General features: G+C 38.9%; 2 protein-coding genes and 1 non-coding gene across 3 annotated transcripts; all 3 read left to right on the plus strand.

Moving 5' to 3' along the window:
• The first annotated feature begins 2,345 nt into the window (after window positions 1–2,345).
• AFG2B (AFG2 AAA ATPase homolog B) lies at window positions 2,346–9,793 on the plus strand. Its single transcript, XM_030281594.4, has 8 exons — window positions 2,346–3,637; window positions 4,675–4,860; window positions 5,494–5,658; window positions 6,138–6,347; window positions 6,750–6,977; window positions 7,851–7,985; window positions 8,633–8,758; window positions 9,435–9,793. The coding sequence occupies exons 1-8, from the start codon at window positions 2,531–2,533 to the stop codon at window positions 9,573–9,575; spliced, it is 2,298 nt and encodes a 765-aa protein (XP_030137454.3). The 5' UTR covers window positions 2,346–2,530; the 3' UTR covers window positions 9,576–9,793.
• A 1,286-nt stretch (window positions 9,794–11,079) lies between these two features.
• On the plus strand, window positions 11,080–15,413 carry C10H15orf48 (chromosome 10 C15orf48 homolog). Its single transcript, XM_032750302.3, has 4 exons — window positions 11,080–11,635; window positions 11,962–12,050; window positions 12,834–12,894; window positions 13,497–15,413. Exons 1-4 carry the CDS (start codon window positions 11,594–11,596, stop codon window positions 13,563–13,565), a joined length of 261 nt encoding a protein of 86 aa, XP_032606193.2. The 5' UTR covers window positions 11,080–11,593; the 3' UTR covers window positions 13,566–15,413.
• On the plus strand, window positions 13,603–13,672 carry MIR147 (microRNA mir-147). Its single transcript, NR_049144.1, has one exon. It is a non-coding gene; the product is annotated as a microRNA mir-147 (primary transcript).
• Window positions 15,414–25,321: the final 9,908 nt, after the last annotated feature.

Raw genomic sequence — 25,321 nt, forward strand, 5'->3', positions numbered from 1 at the left:
AAATAACATACATGTGATTCCACAATTTGTTAAAAATAAGCCCATCCTCTGCTCTTTCAATAGGACATATTAGTTTTTTGGGAGCTTCACTATACTAAAAAGAACTGAACTATCAGTGTCTTAAAGTAAAATAATCAGTATTACAGCAATAAAATACAGAAAAAACTTAAAAGAAGTTTAATTAAAAATTTACTTAAATGCACTCATCAAACAATAATAGCAGAGTTTTTATATTGAATACTTAATTTTTTTACTTTGTTACTTAAGATTAGATTTGCAGGTGTTTTCCTTCTCGTGAGAAATCAGATTTTCCAGATGTTACAATAAGTCTGTTAGAGGGAACCACTATATATGAATATAAATCACAGAGCTCATTACAAATATTCAATTTCCCATACTTTCCTTTCCTAAACACAACTTTCTAAAACCAAGCAGAGGATCTACCACTTACAGTTTGAAACTCTGAAACACAAATCTGCCATTTTAAACAGAGTATGCTTTGAGTACGTACTTGAGGGCACTCATGTTTATGAGAACCTTTGCTGGAAAGAAATAAAACAAGAGAATATGTTTATAAGACATTGGCTTGAAAATACACTTGCCTTCTTGGAATGAAAGCTCCTTATAATCTTTTGTCTGTACATTCTCTGGACAGACATTAGTATGTCCTCCAAACAAATACCTGCTAAGTCTACATAATCCATATGAGCATATTCCATATAAACATTTGCATATGTATGCAGTAAATAACCGTGCTATGAAAAGAAAGATTAAGTAGATATCCAGGAGTAGAGGAATAGAAAATAAACACTGAAATCAGAAAATTTGGTAATGAATTGAAAGGAAATCTATTTACAGGCCCTTTTGCACATAATTAGGCTCAAGGAGAAGGCTTGCTGTTTTTCACACTATGCAGCCCTATAAAATTTTGTGAGTTACTATTCAGCATTTAGAACTATTATGAACTGGTTCTCTTAACACTGCCTGCTTTTACTCACATGGCTTACTGAAATACTTTGTGTACAGCCTTGGTTCAGTAAGCAATGTGATTAAACCACAAAGGTTTTCTTACACTGCCCTACCTTCTCTGGGTTTTCTGTGAATTTGACTGTGTCTGACTAGCATTGAGCATGTGACATCCCAATTTTTGTATGTCTGTGGTCTCATAGTCTGTGTGTATTCAGCACATGTGTGACTTTATTCAAAAGGAAGCTACTTTCAAGAATAAAACTATGCACATACTAAATTTTATCTTGTAGCCCACAACACTGACAGACCTCCTAGAAAGTTTTTATAAAAGCACCACACAATTCATGGCATAATCTAAGAAGGTGGTGGACCAAAACTTTTCTTAAATGCTGACTAAGCTATACTACAACAGGTTTACCAAATGTTGAATGAGTATCTGTGTCTTAATTACTTGTATCAGCAGCTTCTCAAGACAATCGTGTGGCTCCCCACAGTTTTTAACCAGCACCCACAGCTGAGTGACGGTGACCGGTGACCACTGGTGACAAAGGAGCAGAGGGAAGCACTGGCAGGGGCACAGGAATGGGGAAGCCAAACGTTTGGGAAGATGTTTCAGAAGCACCAACCAAGCGGGCAGTGCTGAGGGCACAAAAAGAGGGCAAAGAAATGAGGGTGGCAAACAAGCCCTGTTGTGACCAGCTCTGTGGAGCACAAGCCAGATGACAATTAGAAGGGGGGGGTCAGTGTATTTCATCTGTGGAATGAGGGTATAAGAAATCTCCACGGCACAGCACTCACCTCACAAGCATTGCTTTGACAGCCCTTCGAAAGGGAAGGCCCAGGGCAGTGGCTGAGGCAGGGCATGAGGGAGGTGGCAAACTACTGTGTAGTATCAAGTACTGTGGCCAGTTCTGGGCCACTCAGTTGAGGAAGGCCATTGAGGGACTGGAACAGGGACTGGAACAGAATGGCAACAAAGATGTTGAAAGGCCTGGATCACAAATCCTATGAAGAATGGCTGAGGGAGCACAGAGCCCGGTGAAAAAGAGGCTCAGGCAGGACCTCATTGCTCTCCACAACTCCCTGAAAGGAGGCTGTAGCCAGGTGGGGCTTGGCCTCTTCTCCCAGACAGGACAAAAGGCCACAGTCTCAAAGCTGCACCAGCGGAGGTTTAGGTTGAACATTAGGAAAAAATCCTTCACAGGAAGGGCGACTAGATATTGAATGAACTGTCCCTGGCTGTGTTTAAGGACAGACTGGACGTGGCACTCTGAGACACGGTGATGCTGGCAGACAGGCTGCACTCGATGGCCTCGGAGCCCCACTCGCACCGAATTCACTCCGCCACGCTGTGGGGGCCAAGGCGGGGCGCAGTGCGCGTGCTCCGCTGTGGCGCATGCGCGGGGCCGGCTGTCAGCGCGCGAGCGGCTGAGGTGCGCTCGGGCCGGGGGTCCCGTCCCGCCTGCCGCGGGTCGGCGGTGCCGGGCGGAGCGGGAGCCCCGCGGGAGGGCGAGGCGCGGTGAGTAAGGGGCCGACGGGCCCGCGCAGAGCAGGGGGGTTGATGCCCTCGCTCGCGGAGGCAGCGATGGAGGCGGCAGTCTTAAAGCTACTCCCGCCGGACCCAGGAGATGAGGGCACGCAGCGGTGCCGCCTGGGACCTGCCGCGCTCTCCTTCCTGGGAGCCAGAATCGGCGCCCCGCTGAGGATCTCCTTGCCCGGCGGCTGCTGCCTGTGCACGGCGTGGCCCCGGCACGACCTGGCGGACGGGTACCTGCAGGCCGACCTGAGCTGCAGCAGCGCGGGGCTGAGGGCGCGGCAGCCGCGCGGCCTCTCGCTGGGCCTGGCCCGGCTGCGGCCGCTGCCGCACCGACAGCTGCGGGCGGCGGCCGTCAGAGTGGTCCTCAAGAGCGCCGCGCTGAAAAAGTCGACTCCCAGAGCGGTGTTGCAGGAGACCATCAGAGAACTGCTAAGAAACGTGTACGTTTCGCCTCGTTATGTTGTTACTGTTGCCCCAAGTCCCGAAAATCCTGTGGTGTATATTGAAATACTGTCTGCATCTCCTTTGGTGGAGGAGGAGGAAGCTGGATTGATAACTGCCCAAACAAGCATAAAAATTAAGGAGGTGATCACTTTAGAATGGTACAGACATCTGTCAGAAGACACTGCAAAAACTCCAATTGCGGGACTGGATGATGTAGGGAAGTCTTTGAAAGAAATGATTGATCTGCCTTTCCGCTTTCCAAAAACTTTCAAGAAGCTGGGTCTTTCTGTCCCTAATGGAGTGCTGTTAATTGGGCCCCCAGGTGTGGGGAAAACTCTAATGGTAAAGGCAGTAGCCAAAGAGCTGGGTGCATATCTGTTTGGCATCAGTGGCCCAGCCCTCCATGGTTCAAGACCAGGAGAAGGTGAAGAGAATTTGCGAAGAGTCTTTGAAAAAGGCAGAGAGATGTCAAACGAGGGCCCAACCATTCTCTTTTTTGATGAGATTGATTCTTTATGCCCAAAGCGAGGAGGCTCGAACAATGCTCCTGAAGATCGTATTGTTGCTCAGTTGCTGACGCTGCTGGATGGTGTAGGGAGTGAGGGTAAGATGGTCATTGTGGCAGCAACAAACAGGCCCGATGCCATAGACCCTGCACTGAGAAGACCTGGCAGATTTGATAGAGAGGTAAATAAACCCTGTTACTCATACATTAATATTTTTCTTTCCTTGTTGAGGTGGAAGGGGGCTGTTAATAGTTTTTTTTAATGTATTCTAGTAATGTTTCCTAGTGGGATTCTACAGGTTTGAGACAGGTGTCCTGTTTCTGTCTTTAGTTTGCTGCAACTTGGGTATGGTTGTGCTGGTGTTTTTTACTCAGATCACTGAGAGCTCCATGTACATGGAAATGGATGGGAGGAGTCCTTTTACTTCTTTATCATAAAGACGTTTACCTGATCTTCAGGGGCTTTGTTTGCTTACAGATGCTGAGCTTTAGAGGATTGGATTTTTTCCATCTAAATCCTAGACTGCAGATTTGTGCATTTCTCCTTAAAAATTTATTGTGAGAGAGAACTAGTAACCTGCTGTGTCAAAACTTCTATTCAGGTTTCAGTAACAGAGGTTGGGTCTACTCTGGAAAACTTCCATTAGCCTAGTAGTCCAAAGAAGAAAAACACATGCAGTTATACAACACACAGTGCTTGTGCTTGTATTGTTTATTTTCCTGGCTAAACCCACTCCTAGATCACCAGTTCAATCAAGTTCTTTAGTGCTCTCATAATTATAAATCTAATTATTTTCTAGTCTTTATAATAATTAGTTAATAATTATTAATTAATAATTCATTATTATATGATATGTATTTTAATGATGATGTTTTACCAGGTTTTCAATAATGTATGAATGTTTATCTATTTTATATTTTCCTATCATATAAGTCTAATTTAGTGCTTGTGATGTAAGGAAATTATTATTTTAGTGTCTTATCAACAAATCTTTATGCAAACACTGTTCACTTGGAAAGTAAATGGTATTTTAAATATTTGTCATTTGTATAGAACTGGCAATAGGTTTCCTGTAAAACTCTTTAGTTGGGATATAAGTATATATAAATTTTCAGTAGCTGATATAAAGCAGAGACAAAGTTGCTTACTTAGGTCTGTAAAATAAATGAGAATGGCAAATTATCTACTTAAATTTTTTGTTTATTGTGTTTGGTTTAGGTTATTATCGGGACCCCAACAGTTACACAGAGAAGATCCATCCTGCAGTTGCTTACATCAGACATGCCCATTTCTGCAGAGGTTGATTTGGCTAAGCTGGCAGAAATGACCACTGGGTACGTTGGAGCTGACCTTACAGCACTCTGCAGAGAAGCTGCCATGCAGGCTGTGTCCCACAGCTCTTTGGTATGGTTGCAAAACAGTCAAGAACAATGTCAGTAATATTTGTACTACCCTTTCCTCATTAATACTTTACTTGAAAAGCTCAACATGTTGAAGAATCACACCAGTCATAAATATAAATATGCTATTTTTTGCTCCTTTAAGTTCTCTCCTTAGTCCTGTTACTGTATCTGTGCTTTAATAGTGGCATTTTATAACCTGTTTCAGATAAAATATGTTACATTATTCAGTGTGTGGTGAAAATGGGTTTTGCAACTTTTTTATTTCTATTTGTAAGATTGTGTGATGTGATGTATGTTAACCCTGAAAGCAACTATTTGATTTAGCAGATCACTGCCTAATAGAGGTATAGTTTAGGGACTAGTAGTTTTCTCTGAAACATTAATTTCTGTTAAATTTTTTTATTAAAACTTGTTATTTCTGATAAACTTTTTTTGTAAAAACTTGTTATTAAAGAGGTCATATTTTACTTTATATTGCACTTTTGTATGTGCTGTGTTTAAGCTCATTAGGTCAGGTATTGACTTCCTTATTAGTTGTATTTAGTGCTATGTGATGTGTTTTGCATATTAATGCAGCATTTAAGTATTGCATTAAAATGGTGTTAATATGCTCTATCTGGGCTTAATTTTTCAGGATTCAACTGAAACTGAAACCATGGTTAACATGGGAGATTTCCAAGAAGCTTTTAAAAAAATTCAACCATCCTCTTTTCGAAGTGCAGTTGGACTAACAGAGTGCAAACCTGTAACTTGGGAGCAAATTGGTGGTCTTGACAATGTGAAATTAAAGTTAAAACAGGTAATGCATTAAACTAATTTAGATAAACAGCTAATTTCTAATATGTACTCCAAGGTATTCTGTACGCTGCATTATGAAAATTATTTCTTTTGCAAATTACCTGATTATAAATTGTATTTTTAACATTATTACAGTGTTATCACAATGTTTGAATTAGGAATCTTGCAGTTACCACCACCGAGCATAGTAATATCATAGGAAAATAGGCATGTTTTTAGTAGCTGAAAAATGCTTAACTTGTAGCCAGATAATTTTTCAATTCCTGAATGTTTATCCAGGGATGGCTCTTGGCTGTTATCTCTTCAGGAATACTTTCAGTTCTGTTTCAAATAGAAAATTTAAGCAGAGGGCATTTTATGAGGAAAGACTAAATCACTATTCTCTGATTTCCAATTAATGTTTGTATCAAGGGGAGGAAAATACATACTTGGCAGTTTTATTGTTACTAAGAATTTCATCCCTTTTTTATGTATTGACAGAGTATTGAGTGGCCTATGAAATTTCCTGAGGCATTTGCCAGGATGGGCCTGTCTCATCCCAAGGGTATTCTTCTCTATGGGCCATCTGGGTGTGCCAAAACCACGCTGGTGAAGGCTGTGGCCACAAGTTGTCACTGTTCCTTTCTCTCTGTAAGTGGTGCTGACCTGTTCTCACCTTACGTTGGAGATTCAGAGAAGATTTTGTCTCAGGTACAGTTTTTAATTTGTGTAAGGTTCTGTAGTCTGTTTTTGCTTGATTTTTGTAAAGTGTTCGTTACACCTAACTTCTGTTGTTGAAAAGATGATAGAGCTGATTATACAATAGAAATGGCTTACAGATTGACTTGTAGATAAAGTGAGAGTCTATCCTTAAAATTATCCCAGTGTATAACTTTAGATTTCTAGCCTTTTGTTTTCAGTTCATTTAGGAATATAAAAAAGAAGCAGAATTTGTCGATAGTAAGTGTAAGCCAGAACAGCTCTTAAGAATTATTATGAATGTACCTTTAAAGTTAGGTAAAATACAGAGTACATGTAAGTGGGATTCTTTTTTCACCTTAACTAATAGACTGCAGGCATTAATGTTTTATTTTATTAACATTTGTTGAAAAGGTTTTCCGCCAAGCAAGAGCAAATACTCCAGCAATAATATTCCTAGATGAGATTGATTCTATCCTGGGATCTCGGGCACTCTGCAGAACTGGCCATGGTGTCTCAGAGCGGGTTCTTTCTGTTCTTCTCAATGAACTGGATGGGGTTGGGCTGAAAGTTACAGAAAGAAGAGGAGGCAAGCTACAGCTTGAGGCTCAGTGCCAAGAACAAAGTGATGAGGAAAGAAAGGTATTTATGCTCCCTGTTCTGTATAGGAAGAAGAAGTGCTGTCCAGTTGTTTGAAAAATTTTAGTTGTTGGCATTCCCATTTTAAACTTAAAATCCTTTAACTTAAAAACATACAGGCAGCTGTTTTACTCTATCATAATTAGTTGTTTTTAGAAGATACTGTATATAGGCTGCTGATTGTTTTTACATACACTGTTTCTCAGTGAGGGTTTGTTTGCACAAAATACCCACACAGGCTAATGAGCATTATTAGTTGGGTGTTCATCTTCTGTCACAAAAATCCTTTTCTTGACACTAAAGTAATTTTTTAGATTGATTGCACAATTTTTACTCTTAAACAAATTCTTCCCTGAGCTTACTTTTTCTAAATACTTCCCCTACTTCATTTGCAGTTCTTTCTCACACATAATGCATACAAAAGCAGCACAGTTATGATCAGTTAGTTATTTAAACAAAAACTTATACCTTCACTTGTCAATTAATTGTTCACAACATTTAATATTCAGCTTTTTTGTATATATTTTTTTTCTTACGATGATACTTTCTGAGGGAATAATAAAGAAAACTGTTTCAGAATTGTAGGATACTGAATTTTTTGCATATAAAAAGTTGTTTGTTACAATCTGGTCAACGAAAAGTCTTCATTGCCAAGGCAGATACTAACTGTATTCTTTGTCATATAATCTGCATTGCACCAAGGCAATTTTTAACTTCAAGAAAGATAAAATACTAATATTGAAGAGAAGATAACTACTTGTAACATTACATTATTTTTTTGCCCTTCCCCTCTTCTCGTTAGTAGTTAACTAATAGCTTTTGATAATATTTATCCTAGACATGTGCACTGATTTGTTTACGTGATCTCTTATGCAGCTAGAGTTTCAGGAAAATTTGAGCAAAGATTTCATGGTAGTTGCTGCAACAAATAGACCAGATATGTTGGATGATGCCTTACTCCGTCCTGGAAGGCTGGACAAGATGATCTATATTCCACCACCAGATCTGGAGGTATTACACATCCATATGTGGCTTTAAAAGGAGAGATATTCCTTGCCAGCGTACTTTAAGAGCAAAGGGGGCATATTCCTGTAACTTATTTGACAAATGGTGGGTGTTTCACTGGAGATCAGTCACCAAATTCAAGGTACAATGAAAAAAATTTAAAAAGTAATAAAGATATTTGTATTTTAAACACCAATTACAATTTCACTGGTGTAGGTAGCTACAGTATTGCATATGGAAAATAGAGAAAATGTATATTTACAAAATCAAGCTACAATTCAGGACATACCAAAATAAATTGTCTGTCCTTGCTTCAAATAATTTTTGTGTTCCGAAGGCTAATGTAGCTATTTGTCCTGAGCTGCACAAAAAAAAAGGTGTCCCAAAGCATGCCAAATCAGGCCTGTTCAGCCTAAAATACTCTGTTTTCTTGAAGCAAGGAGTGACTGTGAATAACAGACCTTAAATATATGAGACAACCAGAAGTGTATTATCTTCATTAATAGCATTTTATTCTTCCACCAAAACCAGGTAGTTTTGGTACTTTGCTGGATTTTCCTTGGCTCTAATTTCAAGTTCGATACTGCTTTGGAAAAAGATTAATTTTTAGTTTGTTTGGTTTTGTTTTCTTCATAATATGCATCAATTTACAGGGAAGACTTTGCATTTTGAAAATCTGCACCGAAAAAATTCCATTAGATACCAGTGTGTCATTACAAGATGTGGCAGTCCTAACAGACCTCTTCTCTGGAGCTGATATTGAAAATCTGTGCAAGGAGGTAAGAAAAACCTGGCTCACCTGTGAAATAAACTCTAAATAACAACTTTGAATTAAAAAAGAGAGCTAACTCATAGATGTGACTAAGCCATCTGTAGTACAGGTACTTTCCCAGTTTGCAGTGAAAATCCAAAGAAAATGCTTAAAACAGAAGAACTGAACAATGGTTCATTATTTAAATAAAATACCAAATAAGAATAAAGTCTGTCTGTGATAATTTACTAGAAGTCAAGGAACTGTACTACCCTTTATTTCATGTGGTCCTCTCTAATCCATGCTCACATCTAGGTGAATTGCATTCTTTGTACTGCAAGCTGAAATTAGCAGGTACTGTCAAGTCTAGAAAGAAAAAAATAAGAGAGAGAATAAGAGAAGAGAGATCCAGAACTTGAGTTGAGTTTTATAAAAGACAGAAGACTATAAGAAAATCCAAATGCATAAGTCATAAAGGATGTATTGCCTAATCCAGATAGAAATAGTGAATGAAAAAGTTATGATAACCTTACTTGGATCTTTATCAGTTGTTAAATAACTGTAAGTTACACAATGCTGTTTTCAGATGCTTTAACTAATGCTCTGTACCTTGTAAAATATCTTAGAATACTTACAATATGCTTTACAATTTAAAACATGATAAGGACTAAGTTAGTTTTCTTTTTTTTTTTTTTTTTTTAAAGGCTGCTTTGTTGGCATTGCAAGAGAATGGACTAGAAGCAACTGCTGTAAAACAGGAACATTTTGTGAAGTCATTGCAGACTGTAAAACCATCTTTAAACATAAAAGAATTGGAATTTTATGAAAAATTCTCTAATCAATAATTAGCCTCTTGAATCTATAAAGGAGTGGCATAAGTATTTTTAAATATATTACAAAGATTTTGAAAAGGTTTGCATCTTTCCTTTTTATATGTTTTTTAATACTGTACTTACTGTAGTTTTCAGGGAGTGTGAAATACAGTAAAGTGTCATGTTCAAAAAATTCTGTAATTTAAATAATGAATAATAAATTAAAATCCTCTTTGCTTTGGGTAGGTTTATGTCTGATGAAACAAGTAATTGAAATGCTTAGATAAAACACCATGGAACAGCTTAGTGTTACTGTAGATTTCCTACTTTTAAGTACAAAAATGGCATAAGAAAATTTAGAATGTGTTGTGAAGTCTCCAAAAGACTGCAGAAATGTAAGAAGTAGAAAAGCTTTCAGGAAATTAAATAGGAAGTCCCACTCTATATAAAATGTAAGGTGTTTTATATGTGCCTATATACAGGCTTACTTTCTTGCAAGCAGATTCCAAAATACAGTGGCAGTGAAAGGGCTGTCAGTGCTTAACTCCTTGGTGTAGGTTTGGAAGTCAGGGGTTTTGGGATTAATTTTAGATTAGTTACTGCTCACTGTGCAAACATTTGGATTGAGTAAGCAGATATCAAGTATGTAATCAATTCAAACTATAATTTCTTCTTGAGAAAAGGGAGTTTGCGTAATGACAATTTCTGCAGAATTGTTTTCTCCACCCAGCCATTCCTTGTCAATACATTTTTGTAGGTTGCTTTCTAAAATACACAGACGCTTCTAAGGAAATTGGTATTACATGTATGTAAGTGTGCATTTTAACTTACTAGAGTAGGGAGGGTTTTTTTGTTGTTGTTGTTATCTTTTCTTTTTCCCAGTGAAAATGATTGGGAACAAAATACACCACTCTCAAAGACAGTTCCTTATTTAGCCAAGGTTCAGAAGTTATAAGCCTATTAACAAATATTTCTCTCTCATAACAGGCACACTAGGGACTGCACTGAGTGTGGTTTATAGTGAGATGGATCAGAAAAGGAAGTTCCAAGGCAGTTGGTGACTGAGGAAGGCAAAAGGCAGTAGTGGACACTGTTGAAACCTAGGAAAGAGTTCAGATACAAACAACTGCCCTACAGCTTTGGTGGCTTTCATCACCAATTTATAGAAAGGACTATCCTGTAGCTTTACTGGTAGCAACAAATAGACAGTGCTCGTGATCTTCCCAAATACACAAAGGTTTCTCAGCAGCAGTGCTGAGAAAACATGAAAACTCTGTTTTGTTTCCCAGTGTTTGAGAGTTTGCATTGGAATTGCTGGACGTCCAAGTTGTTACAGTCACAACTTCTTGTTACAGTAACATGCTGCCAGCTCCTCTGCCCCAAAGATGCTGCTGCTTAATTTCCACGCTTGCTCTCTAGAAGGAGCAGCTGAGCTGATTGTGCCCTGTCGTGTCTGTTCCTTGCTGTAGGGAGCGAGCAGAACATGCAGGAAAGGTAACCTCTCCTTCCTCTCACTGCTTTCCAGTGGGCAAGAGAGAAAGGGAGAAACAAATGTACAGGAGTCACCTGCTCTCACTTCCAGCCTGCCCTGGTAGTTTTTCTCAGAGAGGGATATTGGGACGTGATAGGAGCTGTGGGAACACAAGAGAGTGATGAGAAGGTGAGCCTGGGTTGAGCTTTTGCTGCAGCACAAGGGGACATGGTGACACTGGGCTCCTCTTGGTCACTGTAGGCACCTCTCCGAGCTCTGAAGAGGCAGGCTGTGTCATCACCTGGGCGTTTGCCCTGATACCTGTTCTTTGGGCAGCTGCCTGGAGAAGGGGACAGACAAGAAGACGAAGGAGGGGGAGAAGCCAGGTTTGAGTGCTGCAGTCACGGAGAGAGAAGCGTTGGCGCACCCCGGGCCGCTCTGTCCGGCCGCTCCCCGCGGCACCTGCGGGGGGCGCTGTCCCGCCTGAGGGCGCGGGGCTCCAGGAGCGCGGGGCGGGCCCGGCCGCCGCCGCCTCAGCCGGAGCACCGGAGCCGCCGGGAGCGCCGGAGCAGCCGCCAGCATGAACAGGGGCATCCTGCACACGCTGAGAACGCGAAAAGAGGTGAGATTGCCCCAGGGGTCGGCGCCGTGGCTACCCGCCCGAGAGGAGGGATGCGGGGGCTCGGGCGGCTGCACCGGGGCTGCCACTTGATTTCCCGAGGAAATGGGAACTCGTAAAGTTCGTGTTAAAAGTGAGGTGTGGAGGAGGGTAATATAGAGGTAAAAGTGAAATTTGCATATTAAAAGTGAAGTGGTGTAAAGAGTAATATGGAGGTAATGTACAGGAACAGGTGATTCCTCCCTAGTTCTGTGTAACCCTTGCTCCCCCTACTCGTGGGTCTGTAGCTGGCACAGAAGATCACCTCTTTTCTCTATTTTATCTTTCAGCTCATTCCCCTGGCCGGAATATTGTCCTTGGCAGCAGTTGGGGCATTCTCTTTTTGTGTCTATTCCCTATTCAGCAAATCTGATGTGATGTAAGCAAAAACTTACTGCTTGGAGCTTACCCTAATTTGTTTTATTCAACCGAGTATTTGACTATCATGTCTTAAACACATAAAAAACAAAACCAGAAAGGATGCAGGCACATATTACAGAGTACTGGGAGTAGTGGTAATGACTAAAAGTATCTGCAGGTTGTAAATAGTGAGGAAATCAATTAATTTGGAGTGTAGTCCAAGTTATTTTCTAACTTTTGATTTAATAATTACATTTTTCTTTGCTTTAGGTATAAGAAGTATTAAATGTTCTAATTAAGAATTTCATACAATCACATAGGTAGAAGAGATGCACATAGATGAGATTGCACCTAGGCTATCGATTTTTATATAAAAGAACAGTGTTTCATAGTATTAACTTAAGATAGTATTCTAGTGGCTTGGCTGGTAATTGGAGCCAAATCTTATACTCTTAAAGCTTTTGGGAGTTTATGTATTTTAAAGTGATTGGAGTAGGCATTTTAACTGTCGGGGGGAAAGTCCTCTTACTTTGTGTCTTTATTCAGTTTTGAGTTTTCAGCTTGCTTCCCTTACAAGGATATGTGAACAGTGCTGGCTTGCTTGTTGCTTTGGGAGCTGCAAATAAAGCAACCCATCATTGTCTCCTGTCCAGATTTAACATACAGTGCCCAAACCTGTAAACTTGTGGTTTAGGGAGCTCCTTACTAAAGTGAAAAGCTCTACTGACAATAGGCTGCTCATATGAAAATGTGCTTAAGGACACACCTTAAAACATAATACCTGTTTTATCTTCTTTTAAAGCATTCACAAGATTGGCAGTTCAGAACCATGGGAAACTATTGATCCTGCCAAACCTCAGAAGGTAATTTGTATATATAATATATGTATAAATAGCATAAATTTCCAGCACAATGGATCACTTCTTTCAATGTGTAAGAACTAGAAAAATATGAACAAGTGTAAAGTTGATGTGTATCTAGTTAAATGTGGAAACAAATGCTTCATTCATTACTTTATGTCTTCATTCTATTTCTTAATGACAGGGATCTCTTACACTGTAGGTCTGATCTTAAATTCATACTGTACTTCTGGTTGTTGTCCTGTGTCCATTCCCACCCCAAACATCCATTTACTCAATTCCATTGATAATAGTGGAAACTTGGAGTATAGAGGAAGTGCTGTTTACCTTGTTCCTGAATACAGAATTGAGTAAGAATATTTGAGTACTGTAGCCTGGAGGAAAAACATCTTAATTTATTAGCGCACTTAGGATAAGGAAAAGTAACATTATTTGGCATGATTACTTAATTAATATCCAAGTGATTTTGTTCAACAGATTATTATGTCATCTGTTGCATATTAAAGCCACTAGAACTTCTTCATCAATAAGATGATGTTTGATATGGGAGTGGAGTAAATGCTCACTAGGATTTTACTAACTTTCATATTTTCCATTTCTTCCAGCTGGTAACAATCAATCAGCAGTGGCAGCCTATAGAAGAGCTGGAAAAGGTCAAAAAGCTTACGAAGTGAGAAGTTTCTGTTGCCTGAAAAAGGTACCCTATGAATCTAGTGGAATCATTTCTGCACAAACTTGACTACTGAAATCAGTGTGCGGAAATGCTTCTGCTACATTTTTAGGGTCTCCCTACATTTTTTTTAGACTCTGGATGAGGAGTTTCATGTTGCTTTAGAAGCTGGCATACAGCATCCACATAGTCCAAAAAGCTGAATCAAAATATTAATTTTCAATAAGCATTTGATGTAGATTTTTGAGTATTCAGATGGTAATTATGGATCAAAAATGCCTTCATAGTTTTTGTAGAATTTCAGGATTTGTTTCAAAATACATTAGTTTTGCGATTTTACTAATTTTTAGTAAAATAAAATCAAAATTTATACATTTACTGTAAATTCAAAAACCTTTCTAAATTGGGATTCCTGGTCTCCTTCCTTTCTGTTCTGTATTTCAGTGTTATATAGAGACCAAAGTCATAGCCAGAGGATGTCTTTGTACGGCAGCATATGTGGTCATACAGTACACTTGCATTCCTCGTCTGTGTTAGATATGGGGACAGATTAAGTCAAAACTAATGTTGTGCTGCAAATACTGAAACTTAGCCACTGAGGAGTCCAATAGGCTATTTAAGACAGCATATTTAGAACCTCAAAACAAAAGAGTTAAGCATGGCTAGAAGGGAAGTGAAAATCAGGTAATTTCTTCTGTATTTAAATATTTTTCACGATTAAATTTTTTTGAAATTACTAGAATTAGAAAATCTGCATTATCCAAAACTACACACTGTTAATTTCTTCTTTTTGTGCAACATAGTTCAAGTGCAAGCTGCAATTTACTGCATAATTAACAATATTTTTAAAGATTTCTACATGCTATTAGGAATATATCTCTTATGAAAGATAAACTAACAGATTAAAATTAGGAATGATTATATGAAGAGACAATTCCTCTTTAAGCTTCTGTGTGTTTGCTTATGGGTTGGCCAGGGAAAGAATGTAATGGGCAGGTTCACAGTAAAATGATGAGACAATAAGTGCATCCAATGGCAGAACAGTCTTCTTCTAGATATTTTCTGTATGTGCCCTCTCCAAGCAGTTTCTCAATCTATTCCACAAATTCTCTTATAATGGATGGTCAGAATTCATAATCCTTTCTGTGAGGAAAAAAGCAAAAGTGAAAAAACTGCTAGCTGGGGAAAGTCCCCTTAAATGAGTAATAGTCAAGTGCTTTAGGTAATTCTGCTGCAACAAAGACAGACTTTATTTAGAAAAGCTGTCTCCTGAATTCCAAGTAGATTGGCTTCAGAAGCTGTATGTTTTCTTCAGCTGAGAAAAAAATAATCTAAATGTTGCATAAATATTTGTTTATCTAGTAAGGATGACTCAGCAGCATTTATGTTTTAGAGTGAGAGGAGCTACTAGTCTTCAGAATAAGTCCTTAGCTTGCATTTAAGAAATAACATTACAAGAAGATTGAATAACAATACAAGAAGATTGAAATACAGAACTCTGAGGAATACAAGTTTTGAGCATTTTAAAACAGAAAATATTTAAAAATCTTTCTCTGTATTTCCATATTTCTGCTGGACTGTAGCAAAAACAAAGTGCCATGCTCTGAATAGGTGCATTAATTGTTCTTCAGTAAGTCACTTTTATTGGCTGCAAATACTATGACCTAAGTACCTGTTAACATTGGGAAAATAAGTGTAAGTAAATTTTAGTAAATTTTTGCATTTAGCCACATTTCAATGATGTTTCCAGTAGCACATTAAGCAGTGTGACTGCTGTCAGTCACAGGTTGTTGATTTTTATCATGTCCTGAAGCACAACAGCTCTGGTAATAAAACTGTTTTGCTTTGTAAACTGTTCTGTTTTTCTTTCTTAATACAGATTTTTGGGGAGGGTTTTCACACAATATAAGAAATAAGAAAAAAGATTGGGCAGTTCAAAAAGATTAAAAATATTGTTAAAGTTCTTAGGGTTTTGTGTCTTCTCTGACTGTCCCTAAAAATCTGTTTCTTGCATAGAGGGTTTTTTCTTAAAAGTAGCATACACACAATTACTGTATCTCCTCAGTCAGCTACTCAACATAAATCTGTATAGCAATATACAAGTTATTTCCTTGTTCTACAAAAAGTGGTTGAATTTTATGGGCTGATGTTTATGAGAACTGTAAGGCTTCCCTGATCATGCAAACCCATGAGTTTTAATTCCATGAACAATTTAGAGGCTATTGAAATAATTTAACAACTTTCTTATTTCTCTCTATTTTATTTGCTCTCTTTACCTCCTACTCCATTCTGTTCCTGGGTTTGATTTGGTTGATGTTGGCCTTTTTTAACAATCACTGTCTTTTCTCACCCTAGCTAGTACATTTACATGGAACTATATAACTTCAAAATTTCATATTAATTATGAAGTTTAATAAAAATAGTCATTAGTTTGTTAGAGTTTCCAGTATAGGTTAGAAACTGTTAGAAATGTGTTTTAATAGTTCTAATCACTGTTAGAAATCTTATCATTAGAATCTATGGTCATGCTTCTCTAAATTTTTCTATGTAGTCTATATGTAAATAGCTTTCTGGAAGAACAGAAGAATAGAAGGCTGCTTTTTGCAGTGTCTATACAATGAATTGCTAATTTTTGTTATTACAGTAGTAGTTCAAGGCCTTAAAACTGCAGAACTTGTGGTGGTGTAGTTATCAGAGAGCTGGATTGAGGTTTCTTTTTCTTTGCATGTGATAGCCCCAGTGTCAGCATTTCTTCTTCTGACCCCTTGCATTTCTCTGCCACAAGGTGCTATTAGTGTAGTTCTGCAATGTCTGGTTACTTCAGTGGTGGCTTTCTGCAGAAAATAGGAACTTACAGAGGGGGCTGATGCAACTGTTGAAGGAAATGGTTCATCCTGCAGTTGTTGTCTGCCTTAGTGCAGAGGGTGACTGTCCCTAATACTAGCTGTGGAACACAAATGAGTAATGGGAATGATTCACTGAATCCAGCCAATATTTGGTGTTGGACACTTCTGAAAGAGCTTTCAGGTTAAACAAACATGGCACAGTTTTCCTTTGCTGTATGAAGCCTTTGCTGACCAGCACACCCACATGCCATACAGGAGCACACAGACAATGAAATCCTGTAAAAAGTGTAACTGAAATAGAAATAAAAGCAATATTGCTGGCTTGGCCTGGGCACTGGGGTTGGTGAGTGTTGCCCTTCAGATACTGATGTGAACCAGGAGCAGGCAGCTTTTTGCCCAAAGCTCTCTCCATCAGGAAGCAGCCGTCGCAGTAATGGCCCCTGCGAAGCCATGAGCTGACACCGCATCCAAAGCGCCTTCGCCTGTGTGCCTCGCCCTGGCCAAAGATCACACACCCTCACCAAGGCTGTGCCAACCCTATTTATGCTGGACCTTGCCCAGATGAACAAGGGGTTTTGTTTAATTAGCGTTTGCTTTCAGATAATTTTGTTGTGCACACGTTCTAGCCAGAGCCATTACTGGGGAGGGGTTGCCTTTCAAGGCTCGCCCAGAACATGGGAGAGCTCCTCACAGCATGGGGAGCCTGGGGCCTGCCTGGGACAGATTTCACCCTAACAAATGAGAGATGTCCTGCAGCATCACCACGGTGCCTGTGTGAGGACTGAGGGCCATGTGAGCAAGGTGTAGGAGTGGGGGTGGCAGAGCACTAGTTGGGAGCCCTAGAGACAGTTTGTCTGGGTATCAGGATATAGGCCAGTGCTGGCCTTCAGTGCCGAGTTACCAAATTAATTTAAATAAACCCTCATCTCTTAGCAACAGGGGCATGACAAAGGGTTTGGTTTGGTGTTGGTTTTCACCTTTGAGACTTCCAAGGTTTGGCCTGGTGTGCCAGGCTGGCTCCGTGGCCTCTGTTCAGGGGTTGTGGCACTGCCCAGCTGTGTCCAAGCCCCTGGAGGGTCCGGGCTGGTGGCTCTGTGTGTGGAGCCCCATGGACAGCCCTGGCTGCGCAGCAGCAGCAGTGACAGCCAGGGCTGGGGTGCTGGGCTGGCAGTTGTGCTCCTGTCCTGGCTGGCAATACCATTTCTGCTGCTCATGGCCAAGATTTGAATGTGTATAACATTCCCTAAAGGGTCTGTGTAAATAACTTCATCATGCAATGTTTTTAAGATAAAGCAAGTCACTTTTGTGATCACCTCTCCATAAGATTTAAAAAGTACTTGTGAGCATCTGTTTAAATTCAAATAGATGTGCTTCCAGTTTTACTGGCTGTTGAGCAGTAGAAAAATCACTCACTTCAACTTGAAATATTCAATATAGAATACTTCTAGACTCTGATATTGCTTGCTTGCTGCCTCTCACATCCTCCTCCCTATTTTCTATTGAAAATTGTTTCTTTTTTTACTTGTTGGCACATGTTTGCTTCTTGCCAAATCTCTTTCTGTCTCACCAATCAAAACAAACACATCAGAAAAATTTAACTTTTTCTTGGCCTAATGTATTTCTCTATTACTACTGTTTATTGGTAGACCAGCACTGTGTTCTAGGAAGTTACATGTCAAATGAATAGATCAGAATATAGTTAGGCTGGTGGTTAAACTAAGAAATTAAGCAGAAGAGGCCTTGCTTTCAATGTTTGCCTTTCTTCTCCCTCTGTCCTCTTCTGCTGTGTTTTATTTATGCTGATGGATTGTAATAAATGCATCATGGATGGAAAAAAGGCAGAGCCTTACTAGCAACAGTTAAGACACATAGACTGTAAACATTTCAAGAAGTCATTATATTCATAAATAACAAAAGTACTTTAAATTGTCTTTCCATTAAAAAAAATGAAGCACAAATTTGAACTGTAAACATAAGCATGCATTATCTTTAAACAGATTCACATAAAAATATTTGCAGTTTTTCTTTGAATTTGTTAACAAGTTAACATTATTTTGGTTGGTAGGGTCCATTCCACTGAAAGCTCTCTTTAAATTATGCTGCTGCAGAAAAATAAGGGCCATATCTGCTAATAATATTATGGGAGGCTCTTACCCACTTCTATCTGGATGTCTTTTGTTTTGAGTGAAGGCTGTTCTGTTACTGAAATTCTGTTCATCTGGTTGTTTCTTTGCAAGTAAATGGTAAAATTATTTGTTCATGTTCTGTAATTCCAAACTTGAAGTGGTCTGGCAGTTTTTAATGCTAAGCACTATAAATCACAGTGATTCCTGTGGCCTGGCAGACTGTGATAGTGCCAGTCCAGGCAGAAGCTGTGAAACAGCTTTTTTTCATTTGTGTGTTTTTTGAGTAATTAGAAGACATCATTTCTGTAAGTTCAAACTCCCTTAGCTCTCCCTCAGCTAGATTTGCTGACTTCACCCAAGTGTTGCTGAACCAGGGGGAGGAGATGATAGCTCTTGAACTTGGGACTTTTACTACAGACATTGATTTTATAATCAGATTTCCCTGCTGAAAGGCGTGGGAATTCTGCATAGACATTGCTGTTACCAAATGATGGTAAACTGAGAATCTAGAGGCTCTAGAGGATAAGTCATTAGGATACAGCACCAAAAATAGACTATGGGGACCAGAGCTCTGTAGCAATCCTGTCAAAATCCTAAAACATTAAATCATGCCAGTCCCAAGGCAGAGCTGCCTGCATCGCACTTTGCAGTTCCAGTTCTGTAGAACTCTTTGGTTTTCAAGCCATTTTCTATCATTTTACTCATTTTACAGTATTTGGCATGAAACCAGTCTGGTCTGGTACTCCAGAGGTAGACTGTGACCACAAGGGCTGCATCAGCCTTTTGCACAGAACTGTATTTTATCTTCAGAAAGTGCTGGTGCATGGTGTGAGTTGTAAATGAGGAACACTCACATCCCCACTAGATTATAACAGAGATTGTCAACAGCATAATATTAGTGAAAAGCTGGAGTTCTTTCCCTTCATGTTTCAGTATTGGACACTATGAATTTTTCATTGCAAAGTTCTGTATTATCTGAGAGGTCAGAAAGCCACACGAGTCTGAAAAACTTCTTGCATGTAAATAAATACATTTAAGCTTTCAACTTTAGCAAAATTATCACATTCTTCATTTCCTGTTGGTTGTCACTTCTTTAATTTAATTAAATATATTTCCAATAGGCAGGTAACTAATAAACATCATGCCTTATCTAATGCTGTTGCTGCACAAACAAGGAAGTAGATGCAAAAAGTCCTGATCCCTGGTAGTAACAGAAAACTCTTATCAGTTTGCCAAAGAAAAGCAGTCATCTACTGCTAATAAATCACCAGTTCACTACATTAAAAGAAAAGGAAACATGTTTTTTAATTAAGCTGTTAAAACTGTTTCATTTAATAATGCATCTTTCCCTTCTGCTGTGACTTCTTTTATAATTCAGTAAAGCCTAAATATTTTTTGAAGACTGTTAGCAGTATGTTGCCCATGCTGTTAGCATTATTAAATATTTTAGCATTATGCTGCCATTACTGTGTTTAATTTTTCTCTTGGCAAATGCTTTGAATGAAATGTCCTACGGTCAGAAAAAATTAATTCTTCTTCAAGACTTCAGTATCCACTTTACTCCCTAAAGCAGAAATCTGCAGCACAATCCTATTTACAATGACTTGCAGTTCTAGCCATTGCCTCATTGACAAACTCTTGGCCATAATTTCCATCTTACACTAGTAGATGAAAAAAGATTAGTTTGAAGTTAGGTGAATGTTTTATACTGACTTCAGGGAGGCATGGAATTAATACAGTAAAGTTTGCAGTGGTTGTGTATATGTACATGTTTTTTGAAAATTCTCTCTCTTCTTAAGAAAAAAGGTTTAAGAACTGGGCATGTCTCTGCTCAAGTTCCTGTATTTTTATTAGTTCACAGAAGAGGTGTTTCCACTACACAAAACAGGGTGTTACAGGGAAGTTTGTGTTTGAGGATATACTGCTGAGCGTGTCACTTCTTAGTAGGTGTCAAGGGCATCGGTGTACACCCTCTACAGTAAACAGCAAAGTCATAGATGGATTCCCTCAATAGAGAACCAACGTGTTTGACCTTGCTATCTGCTTTTAGAAATCTTCACAGCTGTCTGGCTGGTAGTGCCACAGGTATAACCTGCATTCCTTAAGGAATAGTACAGCACAGGGTATTGCTGTAGCTACAGTTCGTTTGTTGAAATTAAGTATAATCAGTTTCAAAGAGCTAAGTGAAATTCTTTGTCTACTGGGCTTTTTTCTTCTTCACAAAACAGATAAAAGAAAGTATGGCAATGCAACAAGGAAGGGAGATGGGGGCAACACTCCAATATTCTTCATACAGTAATTAAAGTTTTTGGTGTGAGCTAGACAGGTAAAACATACCTTGTTTCAGAGAAAAGTGACTGTAAAACCATCAGATGTCTTAGCTGAACTGCACAACACTTTATGCTGCAGTCTGTAAAGGAAATAGATACTGATTTCATTTCTGACCACCACAATTTGCTCCAGGTACAGTAGTATGTTCCATACTTGGTTGCATGGTAGTGTAATGGATTCTAATGTTTCCCAGTTGCTATCTGCACTATCCACATGACCTGGCTTTATGTTTTCTTCCCTCTTTCCTTTTTTTTTGTACACAAACACACCTTGTATCAGAAACAAAATATGAACTCTTAAAAAATAAAAAGAAATTTTTAAAAGCCAAGCAAACAACCCTGCAGTATTAATACCCCTACTTAGCCATAGCAGGTAGTGGGCTGATTAGTAAGGTTTAATTTTGTTATTACTCCAACTCTGTGAGCAGCCTCCTTCTAGCTGTGACAGCTAAAAATAGGAACTAGCTCTTCTCTTGATCCTTTCCTTGGAGCAATTTCAGATGTAGTAAGTCTGTGGAAGAAAAATATTCTGCTTTCATTGATGCTTTACAAAGACAGTTAATAGAGTTAATGTAACGATATATCCTGCATAGCTGTTCACAAGTGAGTGTATCTAAAACATATCTTCATTTATAGCTAACTGCCCATGAACCTTTAACATTTGATAAGCAGAGAGTTACCATCCTTTGAATTTTCTATTATATGACTTGAACTTTGCTCTGTGGCAAGTTGAGGAAGCTAGGTTGTGTGAAAACCATCCTCATTTATTCCACCTATTATTCCCTTTGTTTCAAGCAAATAGAAAGAAACCAGTGTGTAACTGGTTGGGCAATTTCTGTTTCCAGTTTAAGGTGTGTCTCCTCTGCAATAGTTTAGAAAATACAGAATTGCTTAATAGCTTGAAGAAATGAAAGAAGACTTTACTGGAAGGATGTTGTGGTCTGAGTTCATCAGCCTCCCTCAGCTGTATTTTCTCTCTCTGAAGTCTGTTCCACTACATCCAAAACTACCACTGTACTAGCAATTGTAGAATGTAACCACAACGATATTTGTCATTTATAGTTTTACCTGCCTAGTTTGAAACAAAATTGTTTCCCTCAGTTTATATTTTTGATTGAAAGTGTCCTCTGATTCTTTGGAAAAAAATCACAGTCAGGCATGTTTCAGATGGAAGCCTCTGTTGTCCTGGAAACATCAATTCAGCATCCCAAAAAAGGAATACTTATTTTCATAGGAAAAAAAAGGGCTTGTATGATAATTTACTATGTTTACATTAATGAATGTAATCTAATTACATTTCAGATATCTGTAGCCTCAACTAATTTCTACTAATATTATTTTTTTTTCTTAGATGTTTGTAACTGGAGGAAAGCACTGGAGCATGCATTCCATGGTATTTACCAATATAAGCCTTCAAGAAGTGTCCAAACTCCTTCCCAGTAATTGACTGGGCAGTCTGTGCTAGGTTTGTGCTTTTCCTTATTGCATCCATGAAAAAGTTAAATCCCCTGTGGGTTGTTTTTTTTTAGGAAAAAATAAGAGGATTTGGTGGGGGTTTACTTGGGGGTGTGGGGGGGTGTTTTGGAGTTGTGTTGCTGTTTCTTTACTTCCTAGTAAGACATTTCTCGAGTGTGTAATAGCGTATGTTCCCTCTGCAGCACACAACTCCTGCGAAGGCTGAGAGCGCTGCGCCATCGCCTGGAGCAGCTGCGAACCGCCTGCAAGGCTCCAGGTGAGGAGAGTCTGTCCATACAGGTGTGTCAGACTTGTTCTCACAGGGGAAACAGGAACACGAGAAACCTGTAAAAAAAATGCAGAATAATTGTATGCGTCTGTCCATACAGGTGTGTCAGACTTGCTCTCACAGGGGAAACAGGAACGCGAGAAACCTGTAAAAACAATGCAGAATAATTGTATGCTACGTTGAACTATAGAGCACCGTCTTAACTATGAAAAGTGTTTTTCTCAAAAATTCTGTTTTACACTTAAAAGGTCAGCTACTAGACTTAGGTAACTGCTTTTATAAGTTCACGTTTCATCAGTTTATTTAGGGATTTATTAATTAATTTCTTCGTGTGTACTTTGGGAAAAGAAATAGAAAGATTGCAGGGACTTGGGTGCTCTTAATGCACCTGAGATAAAAGCAAATTTTTAGTTTGCTTGCCATCTGGGTCCTTTTGTTTATTCATCAGCTGAACTAAAAATCCCTGTGTGTATCAGTACTTAGTTTACTATGTAAAACAATGCAAAACACACTATACAGAGAGCACTGATGATTTATGTACCCTCATGTACTGGCTGATAATGGTCCTGGAGAAACAACTTATCTTTTTACCATGTATAATAATAAGGCAATCATTAAACAGCCATCTTAAGGATAAAATTATACTTTTTTCCTATGAAATTGCACTTTTTTTTCCCTACATAAATTGATGCCATAAAATATGTAAATGCTTCATAGCTGTAATAAATGTAGTTGTTTTATCCTGCATATTTAGCACCAATTGCTTTCAAACTGTGCAATACTGAGAAAAGACAATACTGAGACAATACTGAGAAAATAGAGGTAAAAGAGCAAAAATACTCAAAAGAGCAAATATAATAAGGATATCATCATTTTACAGCTTTACACACAGAAGACAGCTACACGTGTGTTTTAAGAGCAGATTGCTGTGGTGGCTGCAAAACATTAAAATGAAAAGGATCCATATTTATTCTAGTAGCTTCCATAGTTGTGTCAAGTATTTCAGAGAATGAAAGAGCATGTAGGGTCCTTCCTAGAGCATTCAGCTGTGGAAAATGGAATAAGAAGAGTAGACCAGTAGAAGATTTTCCAGCTCCAGAGCACAGATACTGTCAGTGCCCAGCACGATTTGGTATAGAGGGGAGAAGAAGGTGAAACTGGAAAGGTAATTAAAGGGTGGGGAATGTGGAGGATGTTTATATTTTTTTTTATGGTAGAAAGGGGAATCTAGAAACTTTCAGATTAGGTCTTTCCTCTGAATTAGCAACATGGTTAGAAGGTTTTGTTTTTGGGGTTTTTTTTGTAATTGATCAAAGAGGAAATGACCTTTGGGCAAAGGCAGGCCAGTATTTGAACAGCACTGTTCTTGAAGTGTGTTCCACATCTGGTGCAGTGAGAGAAGCTCCTGGTGACCCTGTAAGCAACAGGTGCCCAAGAGTGTGAGCTGGACATTATTCATGAAACTGTGGAGAGGACAGAATACGGCCAGAAAACAGAGAGGGAAGCTGAGAGCAGTGGCATAATCCAAAGAGCTGGTGAAACATGACATTTGAGCTATGTGTGCTCACTCCTGAAAAAAACTGAACGTGTTTGGAGCAGCCAGCAAGAAAAAAAGACCTTGGCAATGTTCTTTTGGATAGAGGGAAATAAGCTGGATATTTTTCCCTTCCCTTGAGATTCCAAGGGAACTTCTGCTCTGGGAATGGATCAATTTATTGGACTAGGAAGCTGCTGCAGTGTGTACCATATCTTTTACCCAACTACCCATCTTTGTATATTATACTTACAGTTATTTGTAGAGAGAAATAATGCTTTAACAGCCCTGCCCTCAGCATCAGTGCAGTGTCCTCATGAGATCCCACCAAAATACCTGAACAGAATCCTTGCCACTCATTACTTGATGAGTGTCTTTTGGGGTTTTTGCTTCTATGTCAGAAAATTACTTTTAAATGCCAGCCTTCTGCTTTTCTGAGTCACTCTGCCACTTGGGAGTGATTCTGCAAGAAATAGCAGATATGTACAGTAGTGAGATAATTGAAGACCAGATTCAAGTATGACGTTTTAAATGGTAATTCTGCTGGTGAAGAAAGAAATGCTGCTGGTATTGAAAAGACAAAATGTCAACACAATTAAAAACAAAAACCAAACCATGTAATTAAGCAAGGAAAACATTCAGAAACAAAATATGTTTCTGATAATTTTCTTTTTAGGATAAGAACACTTCAGAAGGGAAGAGTAGGATGTGAGCGTTTGCAGTCTACTCATATGAAAATGTTTTATTGACTCATATGAGTAGGTTGTCATCAAAACTGTATCTGTGCTTCAGAAAAGGATGAGTGACAATCGCAGATTTAGAAAGGAAAAACCTTCTCTCAGTGTGGACTTTCAGGAGTGGCAGAATTTTCTCAGGATTTCATCTGTTCAGTCAGGAAGAGCATTCCAGCACAGCTCTGGAAGCCAGGGACACTGGTTGTGGAAACCTGCTTGAATCTTGGAAGTTTTTTGTTTTGAATGAAGTTCTGTCAAGCGTATGCATTTTCATTTCAGGCAGAGGATTTGTTAGAAGGAAAAGAATAGTGTAAGTGTGTAAACTATCTGGCTTGGAAAAACATGAGACCTTATTTATAATAATGCCCCTTTTCTCTAAGCTGATACTGAAAACAATCTTGGAGTATCTATAAAAACTTACTGATTATTTTATTCTTTACTCTCAT

Source organism: Taeniopygia guttata, chromosome 10 (genome assembly GCF_048771995.1).
Source record: "Taeniopygia guttata chromosome 10, bTaeGut7.mat, whole genome shotgun sequence".
Taxonomy (NCBI): domain Eukaryota; kingdom Metazoa; phylum Chordata; class Aves; order Passeriformes; family Estrildidae; genus Taeniopygia; species Taeniopygia guttata.